At 35.9% G+C, this 19253-nt stretch overlaps 1 protein-coding gene across 1 annotated transcript; it reads left to right on the forward strand.

The window, feature by feature from the left end:
- The first annotated feature begins 1619 nt into the window (after window positions 1-1619).
- LOC111779783 (uncharacterized) lies at window positions 1620-19224 on the forward strand. Its single transcript, XM_023659925.2, is given in 15 exon segments — window positions 1620-1969; window positions 2585-3115; window positions 3373-4536; window positions 4622-4949; window positions 6515-6770; window positions 6851-7067; window positions 7197-7540; window positions 7655-8182; window positions 8413-9628; window positions 10013-10360; window positions 11562-11799; window positions 12165-17203; window positions 17295-17437; window positions 17725-18824; window positions 18827-19224. Coding segments are annotated over 15 exon segments (11661 nt in total). The 5' UTR covers window positions 1620-1846; the 3' UTR covers window positions 18913-19224.
- Window positions 19225-19253: the final 29 nt, after the last annotated feature.

The raw sequence follows: 19253 nt of genomic DNA on the forward strand, positions 1-19253 counted from the left end.
ATGTATAGTTATATATTTATTACTCTAGTTGTGTCAACTATGGTGTACGACAGTTCACCAACCTCATTTCTACACCCGCCAAGCCTAAAATGCCTAAAAATGTATTATAATGGATGTGACTAGTTGTCAATTATTACTACGAGTTATATACTATCAAAGCTATGGCTATTGTTCATTCGCTTTTAGCTTATAACATTGATTTCTTTCAAATTATTTTCAATGCATTTCATCGCCACATTTTCTAAAACATTTCTCTCAAACGTGACCTGAGGCTCGACTTCCATATGACTGACTTGTTCACCATGTTAGAACAAGTGTCGCACAATCGCTGTCCCGTTGCCGCAAGAATGTGATTGTGGCACTAAGCAACAAACCTCACATTTTTATCACTTTGTAATGATCCATTGTTGATGGCGTTCATGATTCTAAAAGGAGCTTCCAAGTCCACCCATCTCAACGAACACTACAACACGCATGTAACACATCTTCACTTCCTATTTTTCTTTTCGAGATTATTGTATATAAAATAAAAGTTAAATTAATAAAAATACCCATTAAATTTCGTAGATTATTGACAAACTTTGTCAACTTTCTAATATTATTTTTGAAAGTTCATTTTTGAAACGCAAATGTATTTTTAAATATTTTTAAAAAAGTTTAAAATTATTTTAAAGCTTTTATTTTTATTTTATTTATTTATTTATTTATTATTATTATTATTTTAAGTTTGAAGGTATTTTGAGATTTTTAAAAGTTTAGGATTTTTTTTAGATAGAGTACTTTTTATTTTTTAATTTTATTTTCATTTCCTTTTAATAAACATGTCCTTATAATATGATATGTTAATACTTCGACAAAAGTAGATTATTGGGCCATATAAACTACGGGCCCATAGTACTCGAGGTACACAGGTCGAGGTGAGCTTCTCAGGGTAAGCTTAAGAACAAAAAACTTCTAAAATAGTACGATATTGTCCACTCTGAGCATAAAACTCTCATGGTTAGAAACCACGAGAACTCTGGTGGTTTTACTTGATCCCAAAATGCCTCATATTAATAAAGATAATATTATTTCCTTATAAACCCATGATCTTTCCGTTAAGCAGCCAATACGAGACTCCTCTCCCACCAATCTTCAACAGGTAATAGATACGTGAAAGGATAAAAAATTAAAATGTTCTTCAATCCATAGAAATTTGGTGATTATCAAAATTTAAATTTAATGAACTTTGTCCTTGTAAATATTAGTTAAACTCAATAGTTTTTTTTTGTTTTATTTCCTTTATTTTTTAAAAAAAAAAAAATAATAACAAACAAATAAAAAGGATAAAAAAAAAAAAAAAAATAATAATAGTAGTTTTTTAAAAACTTAGTAGTGGGTAGTCCGTACATGCCGACTTCTCCTTCGTTCTTAAGAAACTTGTTGTACAGTGTGAAAGAAGAGCTCTGTTGCGTTCCTTAACGAGGCTGCAAAGTGAAGCCTCGGAAAATGACGTCTTCTTTCAATTTGAAGATGTTAAAGCATCGGAAAAGATCATCAATGAAGTTCTGTGTACGGAAAAGGCGGAAAAAGAAGGCGTAAGTGGACCCATATGGTACTATGGAGGTCATTTTTTATGCTCTCAATGGCTTTTCCAAGTCAATTTTTAGTCTACTTTGTTTTCTTCATCAATGCGGTTGCTTTTATTTCGTCCTCACTTGTTCCCATTGTTTCTGATTCGATTAGAAGTATTCGAAGTGAGCGTTAAGAGGGTGTGAATGTTGATCGAGGTTCAATTTTCCCAGTTTCATTGTTTGTGTCTCAATTTGATGCTGAGGGAGTTTGTGAGTGAAGATTTTTTCTGAAAATGGAATCAGCTGGCTCTTCAAAGATGATCAATCCTAAGAAAATACGTTTCAATGGTCTCATAGATCAGTTGTTTTCTTTGACTTTGGAAGATATATCATATGATGATTTCTATAAAGACAAGGTTCTGTTCTTGTTTGATCTTTTGATCTTCTGAATTCTGATTATTTTTTATTTTCTGGGTTCTTCTCTTTCCCTCATGTCATAAGCTGCCACTCTTTTGCCAGTTCTTTATATTGTTCTTATGATTTTGTAATGGTAACAGTGGATGCTGGACCAACTGAAAATCTAAACTAGTTTAAGAATTATATATAAAAAGTTGCATCTTCTTTTACTAACATTGTTAAAACTTGGAGGACAAAAATGAGATTGTGGGATGTGGTTCAGTGTTCATTAAATTCCTAAATTCTATGGCCATAAAATCAGTTGTATGCTTTTATTTGAGGTCATAAAATCAAGGTTCCGTAGCTAAAATGCTACTATTATTAGTTTATCGACTTCAATCTTTCAATACTCGTTTTATGAGATCAATGCATGTATTGACAAGCTGGCTTGCGAGCTAGTTCTGTTTACTTCATTAAACGTGTAAGCTTCGTTAGATGGTGCATGATCTGTTACTTGTTATAGCAAATTGAAGTAGCCTTTTCATTCCTGTAAAATCTTTGGTTTCATCTGTTGAAATAAGTCAAATTACCAGACCTGATGGGTGCTTATTTTTTTCTTGAGTTCAAAATTGCAGGTGCAAAATATTCCAGAATCGTTTAAATCCGTGCATCAATATCTTGCGTCTTATCTCTTTCCTTTGTTAGAAGAAACAAGAGCAGAACTGTCTTCAAGTTTGAAGGCAATTCATAGAGCTCCTTTTGCTAAGCTGATCTCTGTTGAGGAACGAAAATCTAGCGGCAAATTGTTACTAAATGTCAACGTTGATACTTGGAGAAATACAACGAACAATAGTAAGAAGGAGCCTTATAGAACATTGCCAGGGGATATCTTTCTCATACTGGATGATAAGCCGGAAAATGTCATGAATTTGCAATGCTCAACAAGGACCTGGGCTTTTGCTTGGGTTCAAAACGTCACTGACAATGGATGCTCTACTCATCTGAAACTAAATGTATCCAAAAATATCAGTGGTGAACAGGGCATGTCAAAAGAATTCTTTATCGTTTTTCTGATGAATGTCTCAACCAACGTGAGAATATGGAATTGTTTACACTTTTCTGAAGACGTGAAGATTATCAAGCATGTACTTAGCAAAAATTCAATGGTAATAACTTTTCCTGAATTAAGATGTTCACCTATTACCTCATTAGCTTCTGATTGGTTTGGGCCCTCGGAGCACGAAACTTTTAAACAACAAAAGAATTGGAAGCTCTTGAAATATCTCCAATTGTTATGGGAACTTTTTACATTTATGTGCCTTTTACTTGGTTTTTTCATGTCCAAACTTTCTTTAAACACAATTTTGGGGAAAACGAAACTATTTCAATAAATAGCAATTAATTTGTTCATTTCTGATGTCAGGGTGATGAAATCTGTAACAAATGCTCTTTGTCTAATAATGTTGTCTGTGCTGAAAAATTGGGGGCAAGCTTATCTTCTGTGTTGAATGATTCTCAAAAAGAAGCTGTGCTATGTTGTGTCTGCAAGACACTTTGTGACCACAAACCTTCGGTGGAGCTTATATGGGGTCCACCTGGTACAGGAAAAACTAAAACTATCAGTTTCTTGCTGTGGTCAATTTTGGAAATGAAACAAAGAGTTCTTGCCTGTGCACCAACAAATGTGGCTATTACAGAGTTGGCCTCTCGAGTTGTAAAGTTGTTGAGAGAATCATCCAAAGAAGGTGGTGTGCTATGCTCTTTGGGAGACGTGCTCATATTTGGGAATAAGGATCGGCTGAAAGTTAGTTCTGAACTCGAAGAAATATATTTAGATTATCGTGTTGGCAGGCTTCTCGAGTGTTTTGGACAATCTGGTTGGAAGTGTCATATTACTTCTCTGATAAAACTTCTTGAAAGTAGCAACTCTGAGTATCAAATTTTTTTGGAGTCTAATGTAAACACGAGCAGAAGTGACAAGAAGAAAGGTGATAATGGGGTTGAGGTCTCTTCATTCCTTGGGTTCATAAGGGAAAAATTCAAAACTACCGCTTTGGCAGTCCGTGGTTGTCTTCAAACTTTGATAACACATATTCCCAAACAATTCATCCTGGAGCATAACTTTCAGAATATAGAGATCCTTCTGAACTTGGTAGATTCATTTGGGACGCTCTTATCCCAGGACAATGTAACATCAGAGCAAATGGAGATTCTGTTTTCATGTTCAGAAGTATTTATGCGCTTCCCAAATTATTCAATGGAAGCAACCTTCTTACATTTGAGGAGCCAGTGCCTCTCAATTCTCAGATTTCTTCAGGCTTCTCTGGATCAACTTCAACTTCCAAGTACACCAAACGAAAAATCTGTGAAACAGTTTTGTTTCCAGAGGGCCTCTCTGATTCTTTGCACTGCTTCCAGTTCATTCCAATTGAAATCCATGAAAATGGACCCAGTTAACTTGTTAATCATTGATGAAGCTGCACAGCTGAAGGAATGTGAATCGATTGTACCATTGCAGCTTCCTGGATTAAAGCATGCTATTCTTATTGGTGATGAGCGCCAATTACCAGCAGTAGTTAGTAGCCAGGTATGCTCAATTGATCGTCTATATTGACATTCCAATATAGTTTGTCATTGAAATCACACGTAATATCTAATCTTCTCTTTATTAGGTTTGTGATGCAGCTGGATACGGTAGAAGTCTTTTTGAACGGCTGAGTTTATTAGGACATTCAAAGCATTTGCTCAACACACAATACAGAATGCATCCATCAATAAGCTGCTTTCCAAATTCCAAATTTTACAGTAATCAAATTCTAGATGCTCCTCTTGTCAAGGATAAAGTACACAAGAAGCGTTATATTTCAAGTCCAATGTTTGGTCCGTATACTTTCTTAAATGTTTCTGTTGGGAAAGAAGAAGGGGACGATGATGGACACAGCAAGAAGAATACTGTTGAGGTAGCTGTTGTGATCAAAATAATTGAAAAACTTTACAAAGGTATGTTGATACAATTGAGACATCAGGTTTAGCATGCTTGGTAAATTGATTATTTATTAATTTATCTAAAATCACTTTTTCAATTTACTCTAATTTACAGAATCCTCTAGATAACAGCTTTCTTAAAAATTTGTCATGTTCTCTAACGAAGTTTTTGAAATTCCAATTCTTTCCTTGCCTATGCTTTTTTTTCCCAAGTCAAACAAAATAATTTGCCTTTTAAATCATGCAAATTTTAAATAATTCACTTATAATAAATGCAATATTAAATATTAATATTGAATTATCTGAATGATATATCTACTATGGTTATTATAGCAAAATCCTAAGATTCGTTGACGTGGATATGTCAGGGACTCCTTATTTATTATTATTTTTTTTATAGAATCTGTGTACATATTGATATATTAAGAATTCTATATAGACAAAAACATGTAAATTTACTGTAAACACACAAGATATTTCACTAAAAAATTGTTTTTTAGTGTGTTGGATACATGTCTGGAGCCTAGAGTTCGTGCTTCCTAGGAAAAACCACAACAATATTAGTATTGATTTATCAAACAAGCATTTTTAGGTTTAAAACTGAAATTTAATAAACACTAATTTATCACATATTACAACTGATTTTTCTAAAAGCACATTTGCCCACAAATATTTTGAAACAACTTCAATCTCAAACTAAGCCATAATCTCCTATGTTTTTAGTGCTATATGCAAGGGTTTTCATCTATAATATTGCTTTATAATTTATACATTTTCAATTTTAACCAGTTATTCGTTTAGGGTGTTACACTACTATTTATATGATCAGAATTGTAAACTAATGATGATAGGGATGTGGCTTAAGTTCAAGCTCTCATGAATTTGAATATTTCATTCTGAATTGTGGTTCATCCAAAGGCATTGCATTCATGTGTAGGTGAAATAGATGCAATTTTACAATTTGGTTAAAAGAAAGAAAGAAAGAGAAAAGGGAAATTGTGAGGCCTTGGAAAGTGGTGTGATCCATTGTTAGGTTCAATTCCTCTTTTTGCGTGTTCTCTAAGATCTTTTATAATTTTCCAATTTTGTTTGATTAGTTCATATTGATTTTTTTTTTTTTTTTTTTTTTTTGGTACAGTTAGTATGGTCTTTGTCTTAGCTCCTTTTGTTGGATTTTATTTTTATAGTCAAAGGTCACAATAGCAACAATGCTTCTTGTTGATGATGCAAAATTATTGTGGATATTGTAGTCTTAACGATATTGAAAATTGCACTGGCATTATTGATACTGAGAAACTGAAAAAATTGCTTACAACTTGGCTCTTTCCTGAAAGTATCAAATCCAGGAAATCTTCATAGGGTTTAGGGCTTTTTCTACTTGATGGATTTTTTAAATAAATATATTTCTTAGTTTATTGCTTGCAATAACTACTTAGAAATCTTCTTTATGCTCTTTCGGATAGGTTTTGGATTTTCAGTAGATCCTTTGTTGTAGATGATTTTATTTATTTATTATTATTATTTTTATATAATTTCTCTTGCTTTCACTCATCAATGATGTGGGTTTCCTTCATACGCAGCATGGAGGAAAGCCAAGACAAGGCTCAACGTTGGTGTAATCTCTTTCTACGCTGCACAAGTTTCAGCAATTCAGAGCAGGCTTGGACATAAATATGAGAAGAGTGGTAATTTTACTGTAAAAGTAAAGTCTGTGGATGGTTTCCAAGGTGGTGAAGAGGATGTGATCATATTAACTACTGTCAGATCCAACAGGAGAAGCAATATTGGGTTCATCTCCAATTCACAGAGAATCAATGTGGCTTTAACAAGAGCTAGGTATTTTATCCTCCATGTATGTATTGGTAATATTTAATTTCTTTTTACTTTTTACATTTTAGAATCTTTATTCTTTATAGACACTGTCTGTGGATTGTGGGAGATGCAACAACATTGGGAAATAGTAATTCTGAATGGGAATCTGTAGTTTCTAATGCCAAGGATCGTCAATGTTATTTTAATGCTGAGGAAGACAAAGACTTGGCAGATGCTATCATAGGGGTCAAGAAAGTGCTCCTTGAGCTTGATGATTTACTCAACAAGGATAGTGTACTATTTAAACTTGTCCAGTGGAAGGTATGTTTCTTCTAATACTCTATGTCATTGTTTAAGATAACTTCGTTGCTAAATATTGATATGTATGTTCTTTCAAATTCAAATTGATTTTTCATGTGCTTAAACGAAGTTATCTTCTGGTAATCTCAGGTTCTTCTAAGTGATTCTTTTAGGGCATCATTCCAGAAAATGGTCTCGATCAACCAAAAGAAGTCGATTATTGTTCTTTTGCTGAGGCTTGCCTGTGGCTGGCGCCCAGAAGCTAACAGCGTCTCCAATACCAAATGTTCTAACATAATAAGTGTTAAAGTTGAAGGTCTGTTCATCGTGTACTCATTGGATATTGAGAAGGATTCAAAGTACAAACAAGTTCTGAAGATATGGGATATCAAACCTTTGGCGGATGTAAAAGTACTAGTTGAATGCCTTTCCAACATACATGAGTTGTATACTGATGACTTTCTAAATCTTTGTAAAGCAAAGTCTCATAAAGGGTACATCCTTATCTTTTCATTTTAAATGTGAACAGCGTGAAAAAGATTTTCCATTCAGTTACTTACCAATTGGATGATGTTGGCCGCACATAATTTTCTGTTATATGGCTCCAGGGATCTTGAGCTTCCAATCACATGGAGTGCTTCTCTTGATGTTGTTATGTATAAGGATCACATGAAAGCTGAGCTCGATGCCATTTTAAGTTTGCAAGCTGACAGTGATGACATTAAGAATAGCACTCTGAAAAAGAATTTGCTGCAGATGAAGTTTCAATCTTTATCCTATCTAAAAGCAAAGCACTTGCTTTCAAGACATGATAGTAAAGAATTGGATCTCCCATGTCAAGTGGAAGATGAACAATTGGAGATAATTCTTTTTCCTACCAGTGCCTTCATAATGGGAAGGCCTGATTCAGGAAAAACCGCAGCTTTGACAATAAAACTGTTTATGAGAGAACAACAGCAGCAGATCCATTCCGGGGGATGTAGTCAGGTAACGAGAGAAAATGCAGAAGTAGGTTATAGAAATGATGATGGTGAGGCATGCAAAAAGATTGATAGGACTGTCCTGCGTCAGCTTTTCATCACAGCCACTCTTAAACAATGCCAAGCTGTAAAGGAGCACCTTTCGTACTTGAAAAGGTTTGTGACAAATTTCTGGTACTTGTCTTAGAGTCATACCTTTCTTGAAAAATGCATTAGAGAAGGAGATTAGATCTTCCCTCTTCTTTGTATTTAATTCACCACAAAGTACGGTCTCATATTGTTTCTTGAGCTATCTCAAATTATGTTTCTGACATATTCTAATTTTACCATCACCAAATCATGCTTTATATGTTTAACCCATAATAGAAGGTTTCTTCAATATGCAGAATTTCCACTGGTGGGAACATTTTAGAAGAGAACCAAAAATTTAACAAAGTTGGCGTGATGGATATGGATGATGCTCAAGATCTCTTGGATGTTCCAAATAGCTTCGATGGTATTCCATTCAGCTCATATCCTCTCGTGATAACATTTCGAAAGTTCTTGATAATGGTTGATAGAACTGTGGGAGATTCATTCTTGGTTAGATTCCTGAAACAGTGGAAACTTAGTTGTGGCAAGCCCAGAGATCCATTATCAACTGCTGCCTATAATTTTATAGAATCAAAAGAAGTAACTGTTAAAAAATTTGCTTCATCTTACTGGTCCTATTTTGATGGCTGTCTAACCAACAACCTCGATGCTGTTATGGTTTTCAATGAAATCATTTCCCAGATAAAAGGTGGATTAGGAGCAAAGGAAACTCCTGATGGTAGACTTAGTAAGCTAGACTATACTCGACTTGCAAAGGGTCGGTCTACATTAAGCTGGAAGCAAAGAGAAAGAATTTATGATATATTTTTAGACTATGAAAGGATGAAGAATGAAAAAGGGGAATATGATTTGGCTGATCTAGTCATTGATCTTCATCATCGGTTGAAGTGTTCTCAGTATACAGGTGACCAAATGGATTATGTCTACGTGGATGAAGTACAAGCTCTTACTATGATGGAAATTGCTCTTTTGAAATACCTGTGTGGAAATGTCAGTTCAGGCTTTGTTTTTTCAAGTAATACAGCTCAAACGATTGCCAAGGGTATTGACTTCAGGTTCCACGACATAAGATTTCTGTTCTACAAGGAATTCATATCAAGAGTAAAAACTGATGAAAAAGACATTGGCGCAGGGTTATTGAAAATCCCTGACATTCTTCATATGAATCAGAATTGTCATACACAACCTAAAATTCTCCAATTAGCTAGTAGTGTTACAGATCTTCTTTTTCGTTTCTTTCCTCACTGTATTGATATACTGTGCCCTGAAACAAGTGAAATGAGTTCTGGTAATTTTGAAACTCCAGTTCTTCTTGAGAATGGCAAAGGACAAAATATGATGACACTGTTATTTGGAGGGACCGGAAATATACCTGCAGATACTCGTGAATTTGGAGCAAAACAGGTCATCCTGGTTCGAGATGAGCATGCCAGGGATGGGATCTCTAATCTTGTACGGAATCAAGCAATTGTCCTCACAATTATGGAGTGTCAGTCCTTGGAGTTTCAGGTGAGTATTAGTTCTTATTTTGAATTCTAATAAATTTTCTAAGAAGTCACTGTCACTCATAGCCATTCTTTTGATATTTGAATTGATGATATATCTGGCTTCTAAGAGTTGTCTCAAGTTTGGATGATTTATCACCTCAGGCATTTCAAAACCTGAAAACTCAGGTTATAAAATCTACTCCATATAAGTGTCATAGGTAAGTTCTGTTTTCGCTATAGTCAATCAATTGCACAAGATGAATGGGATCGAGATTGGAGTAACTTTATTAGTTATTGAGACAGTTACCTTTTTTTCAGAATAGAATCTATGTCTTGCCAAATTTATCGTCGAACTTTGTGTCACGTTTGTATATTGAAGTTCTTTTTTTTCTCCTTTTCGTTTTAGGATGTTCTGCTGTACAATTTTTTCAACTCATCACCTCTGGGACATCAGTGGAGCGTCATATATCAATACATGATCGAGCAAGACATGCTTGAAATTGCTCCCAATTCTCCAAACTTCAATCAACCAGTACATATGGACTTATGTTGGGAATTAAAGTTACTACATATAGCAATTACACGTTCTAGGCAAAGATTATGGATTTATGAAGACAGCCAGGAGTTTCCCAATCCGATTGTTGACTATTGGAAAAAACTATGTTATATTCAAGTCAAGACATTGGATTACTCGATCATACAAACAATGAAGGCCCCAAGTACGAAGGAGGAGTGGAGCTCGCTGGGGCTTGAGGTATGATAAAACTTTCCAGCTTGCATGATAAATAAAGTTGGATTACTGGTTACAAATATCCTCTTGAATATTCTAATAACTATAAATACCCTTCATATGGAATCTAGATTTTTGTTATATAACTCTTGAGGAGTGGATCCAATAATCTTGCCAACTAACAACACCCATAATAATCTAATCTAAAAATCTCAAAACGAATTTGAAAATCAATTCGAGGATATTAAAAACTGGATAACCTTTTGGTCTAATATCTTGAGACATGGAAGATCCTTCTTTGTTTGAGATATGAATCACGCCACATGCAAGATTGACCAAATAAGCTTGAATGAGTCTAAGAATGTATCCTAAAATACATAGAATTATAAATAAACGAGCACTTGGCTTCAAGCTTCAAGAAGCAATTTTCATTACATTTTAAATCTAATTTGAAAAGACAACTCATGTGATCGTGAGACAGAGGGTTGGAAGTTGGAAGAAACCGATTAGGAGATACCTTGCACATTTAGAGGTAAAGTAGTTTAGGGATTGCTGAAGGACGTTGCTTTTAAACGGGAGGAAGACAAACTCTTTGAAGGAGGGTTAGAGTCTTTAGCTTCTTCAGTAGAAATTTTATCTTGCTCGATGACAATTGGAAAAGTGATCTCCATGTCATCACTACTAATACTCACTAAGGAATCCTTATTGACTCCACTTCATTCTCGAGGAAATCTGCCTTGTCGATTCCCCTTCTGTTGAATTTCTAACTTCTTTTGAAAGATGATTATCAACAAAAGTAGGAGATGAATTGATGGCCAAAGGAAGTGAAATGGCTCAAAAACCTTCTCATTTGGAGCACTAATCCCAGGGATCCTGACCTGAAGGTTCCAAATTGAGTGCATTTTTAGTCAGGACTTTTCCATGTATTGTATCAGATGAGGAAGTATTTAAAGAGGCTGAAGACTTTTTCCTAGCATAATAAGAAGTGAGAGTTTTGTGTATAAGCACATTGGATTAATTTATATGAATTTGGAAATACTTTTAGTTACATTGAACTGTCCTTTTTTATCTACATGGACAAATACATATACTATTGGTATTGGTTTGTTAGGATGTTGAAATGTTAGCTACACATAGATTCTATCCTCATGTCTGTTGCAAGTTCATCTTTTGTGTTAGCTAAAACTTCTCATCTTTTGTGCTTCCTTTTTATACATTGTGGCAGTTCTTTTGTGAGGGTGTTTATGTGGCAGCATCTCTGTGCTTTGAAAGAGCTGACGACAGACTTAGAAGAGCATGGGCCAGGGCTGCTTCTCTTCGTGCAACTGCTTGCATATTGGATGGTTCAAATCCTCAAATGGCTCGTAATGCCCTTCAGGAAGCTGCTGAAATTTATATTTCTATGCATCGTGCTGAGGTTGCTGCTAAGTGCTTCATTGAGTTAAAAGAATATCAAACAGCAGGTACGTAACTTCAATCTTGTTTAAAGTCTAAGACTGTTCAAGGATCATATTTAGGAATCCAATAGGACTAGATGGTAAGGAAGGGATAATATGATGATTAGTAAGATAGTTTGTTTGAGAATATTTATTAAAAATAGAGAGACACAGCACTAGTGGGGTTCCTTAACTTGGCCTTATTTTTATATTATTTCCTGTCTCACTTTCACTTCTGTTGCATAAATATCATTGTTTTTATTTGACCTCTTTTATATCAACAAAAAGTATTATTTTTCTTTTTGTTTTTTTCTTTTCATTTCTCTTGCTTTTAAGTATATGATGTGTGCCCATCTTGAATATCTTGTTAATGTCTCAATTATTTGATGTAGCTTACATATATTCAAAAAAATGTGGAGAAGCAAAGTTAGAAGATGCTGGTGATTGTTATATGTTGGCTGAATGCTACGAATTAGCGGCTGAGGCATATTCAAGGGGTAGATTCTTCTTAAAGTTCTTGAATGTCTGCACTGTTGCAAATCTTTTTGACATGGGGTTGCAAGTGGTCTGCAGCTGGAGGAAACATTGTGATGATGATGATGATCTAATTGAAAAATGTCTAGATTTCAAAGAGATCTGGCATGTGTTTCTGCAGAAAGGCGCCCTGCATTATCATCAACTTCAAGATTTTCGTTCCATTTTAAAATTTGTTGACATCTTCGACTCCATGGATGAAAAATGTTCATTCCTTAGGACTTTAGGTCTCTCTGAGAAAATATTGTTGCTTGAGAAAGACGTAGAAGAGGATACTAATATCATAATGAAGAAAGAGGGTACTTTACTTGAGATTCATCGTTTAGAGAAGGCTGGAAATTTGAAAGATGCGTCATCGCTCATATTGCAACATGTGCTTTTCAGTTCTTTGTGGGGATGTTCAAAAAAAGGTTGGCCACTTCAGTTATTTAAGAGAAAGGAGAAACTTTTAACCAGAGCAAAGATACTGGCAATGAATGAGTCAGACAGCTTCTATGATTATGTTACTACTGAAGCCAATATCTTATCAAATCAGACAAGAACACTGTTCGAGATGGAGCAGAATTGGAGTTCCTCCCACAGGCATGGAAATCTCAGAGGTGAAATTCTGTCTGCTTGGAGAATTCTTGATGCTCATCTTTCTTCCGGCACCTCCAAATATATATGGGAAAATAAAATAGTGACAAGTTTAAGAGAACATGTGGAGCAAACAATTTCCCGTAACCGGGTTTCAGTTCAGACACTGGTTTACTTTTGGAACTTCTGGAAAGAAAATGTGATGAGCATATTAGAGTATCTGCAACTTCCTGAAAGCCAAATCAACAGTGATTATGCAAGCTATGAACAATTCTGTCTAGATTACTTGGGTGTGAGGAAGCAGTTAAATTATGGGAACAGTATTTACCATTTAGTTGACCCTGAAGCTGAATGGGCTAGGACAGTATCTTTTGAAGGCAACGAAAATTTTGTTACCATCAATTCTCGAGAGTTTGTTGCAGCTGCACAGAGTTATTGGTTATCAGAAATATCTTCTGTTGGGTTGAAGATTTTATCCAAATTAAAAAATCTCCATATGCTCTCTGTCAATAGCTCTCTCTCATTTTATTTTCAAGCTTTCACTGCCGTTCATCTTTTTCAAATGGCCAAGTTCCTCACAGAAGACGATTATATCAAGTCATCCATCGACTACAAAAACCAGACAACAATTTTTGACTCGGGGTATCTTTCCATCCAGTTTTTAAGACTGCACCAGACTCCAAATGTAGATCTGGCCAATGAGATTGAAGCTGTACATGACAACTCACAACATTATCTCGTGAGTTGTGCGCTCCACTTCCATAAAATACAAGATAGCATCACGATGTTAAAGTTTGTCAGGGACTTTTATTCTATGGATTCAAAACGTTCATTCTTGAAGTCTTTCAACTACTTCAATGAACTCTTGTCCCTAGAAATGGAAGCAGGAAACTTTTCAGAGGCTTTGGCTATTGCAGTGTCACAAGGAAACCTTCTTCTTGAAATTGATTTGCTAGAGAAGACAGGAAACTATAAAGAGGCATCCTTGCTTCTTTTCTTCTATATATATGCAAACTCATTGTGGACTTCTAGAAGCAAAGGTTGGCCATTAAAGGAGTTCAAGCACAAGCAGAAATTATTAGAGAAAACGATGTCCATTGCAAAACGTGATTCAGAATCATTTTATGACATGATTTCTGTAGAGGCTAATATCTTATCAGGGAAACTAAGTGGTTTGGATGAGATGGAACAGAGTCTAACTGCTTCGAAGGGCCATAAAAATTTCAGAGGTTTAATTCTTTCTGTTTGGAAGATTTTAGATGCTCATCTTAAACTAGATGTGTCGAATTACATGTGGGAAAATGTGACAGAGGATGATCTAGAAATGCATTCAAAAGAATCAATCTCCAAAAATCAGGTGTCTTTTGGAACACTGGTTTATTTCTGGAATCTATGGAAGGATAGTGTCAATGCCATACTTGATCATCTATGCTCTATTGACATTGAAGATGTTCATGGTTACTGTGAGAGTCAGCAGGATTTTTGTTTGTTTCACTTTGGTGTAAGGAGGCAATACAGTAATCATGAAACACTGTACTTTTTGCTTAATCCTGATGCTGATTGGGCAACAGAAGTGGTCAATGGATCCCTGCACAGGAATGGTGGCTTAATCGGCATTGCTGCGTGCCAGTTTACATCTGCTGGCTGGAGATATTGGAGTTCAGAAGTGCTTTCGGTTGGAATAAAGGTCTTGGAAAAATTAAAGACCCTTTATTCATTCTCTGCCACTGCCTCTAATGCCTCTGAATTATGTCAAAGTATGATAGCCATTAATTTCTGTGAAGTTGAGAATTTTCTCAAGAATTCCCAGTTTCTAAAATTTGCAACCGGAACATTGTTGCAAAATTTTACCAGCGTTAGGCTGCAGTTCGTCTTGTGCTGCAAAGATCATCTGGGCCAAGGTAGTTTAGTAGGTAATATTCATGATTTGGAAGATTTGAAGTTTACTTTTTTAAGAAAATGTGCACTTCACTATCATAGGCTTCAAGACACGAGAACTATGATGAAATTTGTTAAAACCTTTCATTCCATGGATTCCAAACGTTTATTTTTGAAATCTGTGGCCTGCTTTGATGAGCTGATATCACTGGAAGTAGTATCAGGAAATTTTATGGAGGCTGCTGTCATTGCTAGGCAGAAAGGGGATCTTCTCCTCGAAGTTGATTTGTTAGAGAAGGCTGGCCAACTTGAAGAAGCTGTGGAACTGATTCTCTTCTATGTTCTAGCCAACTCTCTATGGACAACCCAAAGCAAAGGATGGCCCTTGAAGCAGTTTAAACAAAAGGAGAAACTTCTATCAAAAGCAAAATCAATTGCAAAGCTCAATTCTGATGTGTTCCACAGAAATGTTTGTTTAGAGACTGATATACTATCTGATGGAATATATAGCTTGTTAGACATAAAACATCACTTGAGCAGTTCCGGGGAAAATAAGAACATCTGTGGTGAGATATTATCAGCTCGACGCATTCTTGATGCTCACCTTTGTTCAAACACCTCCTCATATGACTTGGAAGATGTCATAGTGAGTGATCCCTTGAGACATGCAGAGGATAAAATCTCTCAGAGCCAGGTTTCCATTGAAACCCTTTCCCACTTTTGGAACCTCTGGAAGGATCATATCTTAGGCGTCATTAAATATCTCGAGTCACTTGGTACCAAGAATGTTGATGACTTCATAATTTATGAGGGGTTCTGTTTGAAATACTTGGGTGTGAGGAAGCAGTTTGACGATCAGAACACTTATCAGTTATTTACTGATGCTGATTGGATGATGCATATTAGCCATCACTCTGTTCAGAGAGATGGAAAGCTGATGAGCATGGATGTTCAACAGTTCGCTCTTGCTGCTAGAAGTTATTGGAACACAGAGTTACTTTCAATTGGTATGAAAGTTTTGGAATGTTTAAGCAACAGCTACAGGTTCTCTGTCATTCATTCCTTATCTAGATTTCGTCGAAGTTCTATTGCCATTGGTGTCTTTGAGATTGCAAATTTTCTGTTGTCATACAACCTTGCCAAATTGCCTGATGATGACAAGAAGCTGCATGATTATCTTGAATCATATGCTGATCATTTCTTTGATAATGTGTTTGGTCTTTGTTGGACTGAACCAATGACTGAAAATATGATTACTTTAAGAGAAACTGAGCTTTCTTGTAGTGTCACTGAAGCAGTCATATTGAAAATAATTGGTTCAAAGAGTCAATTATCATATGAACAAATTGGAAAGGTCGTGATGGCACTCTTAGGTTCTGGGAAGCTAACTTCTGGAGTGTACGATAAGATTGCTGGAAAATGCAGTATGAAGTTACAGTGGAAGGCAGTAATTGATGCATTCAATTCACAAACTTCAGAAAGTTCAGTGGCTGGAAAAGTTGTTGAGGCTTCTGGAGAAGGTGGTCTGATCAACCAGTTGCACGAGGCTTTGATGCTTACTTTTGTTAACTGGAAGAAAGAGTTCGATTATATGTCACCTGATTGTTTCTTGTATATAGTCGAGCGTCAATTTGTTTTGATATCGATGTCTCAAGGATGCTTCTATACCACTCGATCTTCATTCATTGAGTGGCTTGTCTGCGAGGAGTGGTCTGGCAGGCATGGACAAAGCATGGTGAGTACTGAAATATCTTCTGAACCCTTGTTTGACTCTATAGCAAAAATGGTTCATGAGCTTCTCTTCAATAACTGTGGTGCAAGGGAATGGATAAAGAGATCCAACATCAACTCAAAAGAATACTATCCCATTTTTCTGTTGCGACTTGTCATCATTATGTGTTTACTTTCTGCCAATTTGGGGAAGTATTATAACATGCTGTATGATTTTATTGGCAAACCTGATATGCATTCACTATTACCTGAGGCCTTCTCTAAGCTCTTTATGCAAAGAAAGAAGCAGAACCTTCATTTCCTGAATTATATGGCAGAAGCAGCTTGGAAGATTAGGAATCCTCTAGTCAAAGTATGTTTCAAAGGTGTATGCAACAAACCTGTAGCTCCAGCAGCCATTTCCCTTAGAATGAAGAAAATTGGCAAGAAGGATGATATATGGAAACTTCTTTTTGCAAAGAATCTCATGGATGATCACAATTGTGGATCTATTTCTCCTTCTGGCAGAAAGAAGGCTGAGCCTATCAATGGTTCAACTCTATTGAACGCTGAACCCTCACAAGTTCTGCATAATGCTAATGAGGATGAAAACAGAGATGCAGTAGAAATTATGATCAAAACAAACTCGAACACAATTTCTGATTCAATTAAATCAGAAAAACATACTCAGGTGGTGAATCCAAAGAGCAGGAAGTCTAATGCCTTAAAGAAGGTAACATCTTTTATTTGAATGCTATCTGCCGTTTTGTTTTTCCTATTATTTTTGCCTTTAAGCTGTATCTTTTTCTTAAATATTTTTTCAGATGAAGTTGAAGAAAAGAGTTCATTGTATAAATACTTCAGTGCCCAAATCTAGTCAGAAAGGCTCTTTTGACAGAGAGACCGAACTTTTTCGAGTGAAAAGCATACTTGATGAACTGAAGATGTCTCCTGCAGTTCGTATGAGGTGAGTTTCATCTAAAGCTCATCATCATCTAGAGAGGCTTATCTGTTAATGAATAAATTTAATTCATAGTACACATGGACAGATTTTGAAAAAAAAGTTCATTGGATATATCTAGGGTAGATTCATTATTTAATATTTAGTACATGAATGACCATGGAGGATGTTCCGAATGGCTTATATAAGAACCTTCATAGTCAAATAGGCTCATTTTCCTGTGCATTAGACTAGAATAATAGATGCTCCGAATCTGATACCTGTGTTTCATGTTGTTTGCCTGTTATTTTCAGTGATCCTAAACTTGTTACATCTATTGAAAGACTTTCAAGAAAGTTGGAGCGCGGAAAACGAGAGAAAAACACTTGGAACATGGATGGAAATACAAGCCAGAGCGCCAAGCTTTCATCTGCTTCCAGAAGGGAGAGAGCAAGAGAAAGGAAGGGCAAAGAGAGTGACAAGATGAGTGTTGAAAATAAGATGCTGACAGCCAAAGGATCTTCACAAGTGTTGAATTTTCAGCCTAAGATCGAGCTGGAAACGACATCTCATACGAAGACTAAGGATAAGAAGATAATTGCTCAAGGGTCTTCACAAGTGTTGCAGTTTCAACCTAAGCTCAAGACAGTATACAAGGAAACCACATCTCAAAATGGTATGAAAACCGAGGATATGATGAAAGTCGCCCATGTCATGTCACCTGCTAAAGGATCTTCTCCAGGGTTGAAGTTTCAACCTAATCTCGAGTCGGTAAGGAAGGAACCGACATCCCAAAATGATCCAAAGACAAAGGATGAGATGAAAGTTGCTGATCACATGTTAACAGCTAAAGGGGCTTCACAAGGCTTGAAGTTTCAACCTAAGCTCGAGTCGGTAAGGAAGGAACCAACATCCCAAAGTGATACAAAGACAAAGGATAAGATGAAAGTGGCCGATAACATGTCAACAGCTAAAGGATCTTCACAAGGATTGCAGTTTCAACCAAAGAATGAGGCAGTGTGCAAGAAGAAAGCATCACAAAACGAGAAGACGGGGGATAAGATGAAAGTTGCACATGTCCATGGCATGCCAACAGCTAAAGGCTCTTCAAACAAGTTACAATTTAAGCCAAAGGTTGTGTCTGCCAAAAAGGAAATTGCAACCCAGAATGATGTGAAGACTGAGAAAGACACGAAGAACGTTGTCAACAAAGCAGAGTCCGGACAAAAGTTGCAAGGCAAGCAGAATCTCAGATATGTACAAAAAGAAACAACATGCTTGAGTGATTCGAAGGTGAAGAAGGAGGATAAGATGAAATTGTTCAATAACTTGTCAGAAGCTAAAGAGTCATCACAGCCGTTGCAACTTGAACAGAAAAAGTTAAAACAAAAGGATATCAAAGCTGAGAAGGGTAAATAGAGTTGCAAGATCACAAGTCCATAGCCAAGCACACTGAGACTAACAGAAAATTGTATGAAATTCGAACATTGAAGAGCACTTAAATAGACGAGTCTTTTCAAGTGCACAATCTTACAAGACTACAAATCAAGTCTCAGCAAGGAAGATTTTGGGCCCCAACGACAATCGGTACTTGTTCTTATTCCGTTTCTTGTTCTTGTATATATATATATATACACGTGTACATATGTGAGAACTTTGATTGTATAATATAATGCATATAGTCAAATGGCTTTGATATTGGCGAAGTAAACTCTTTACTATTGATGTAGGGGTTAAAGAATGGCTTAGTTAAGAAGAAAATGCCTCAGGTTATCTTATACAAGTAATGAGACCAGTGCATAATTTCTCCTTTAGTGTATGAAAGCTATCTGTCTGTGGTTGT

The sequence above is a fragment of the Cucurbita pepo genome, chromosome 1 (genome assembly GCF_057944985.1).
Source record: "Cucurbita pepo subsp. pepo isolate OVF chromosome 1, ASM5794498v1, whole genome shotgun sequence".
Taxonomy (NCBI): Eukaryota; Viridiplantae; Streptophyta; class Magnoliopsida; order Cucurbitales; family Cucurbitaceae; genus Cucurbita; species Cucurbita pepo.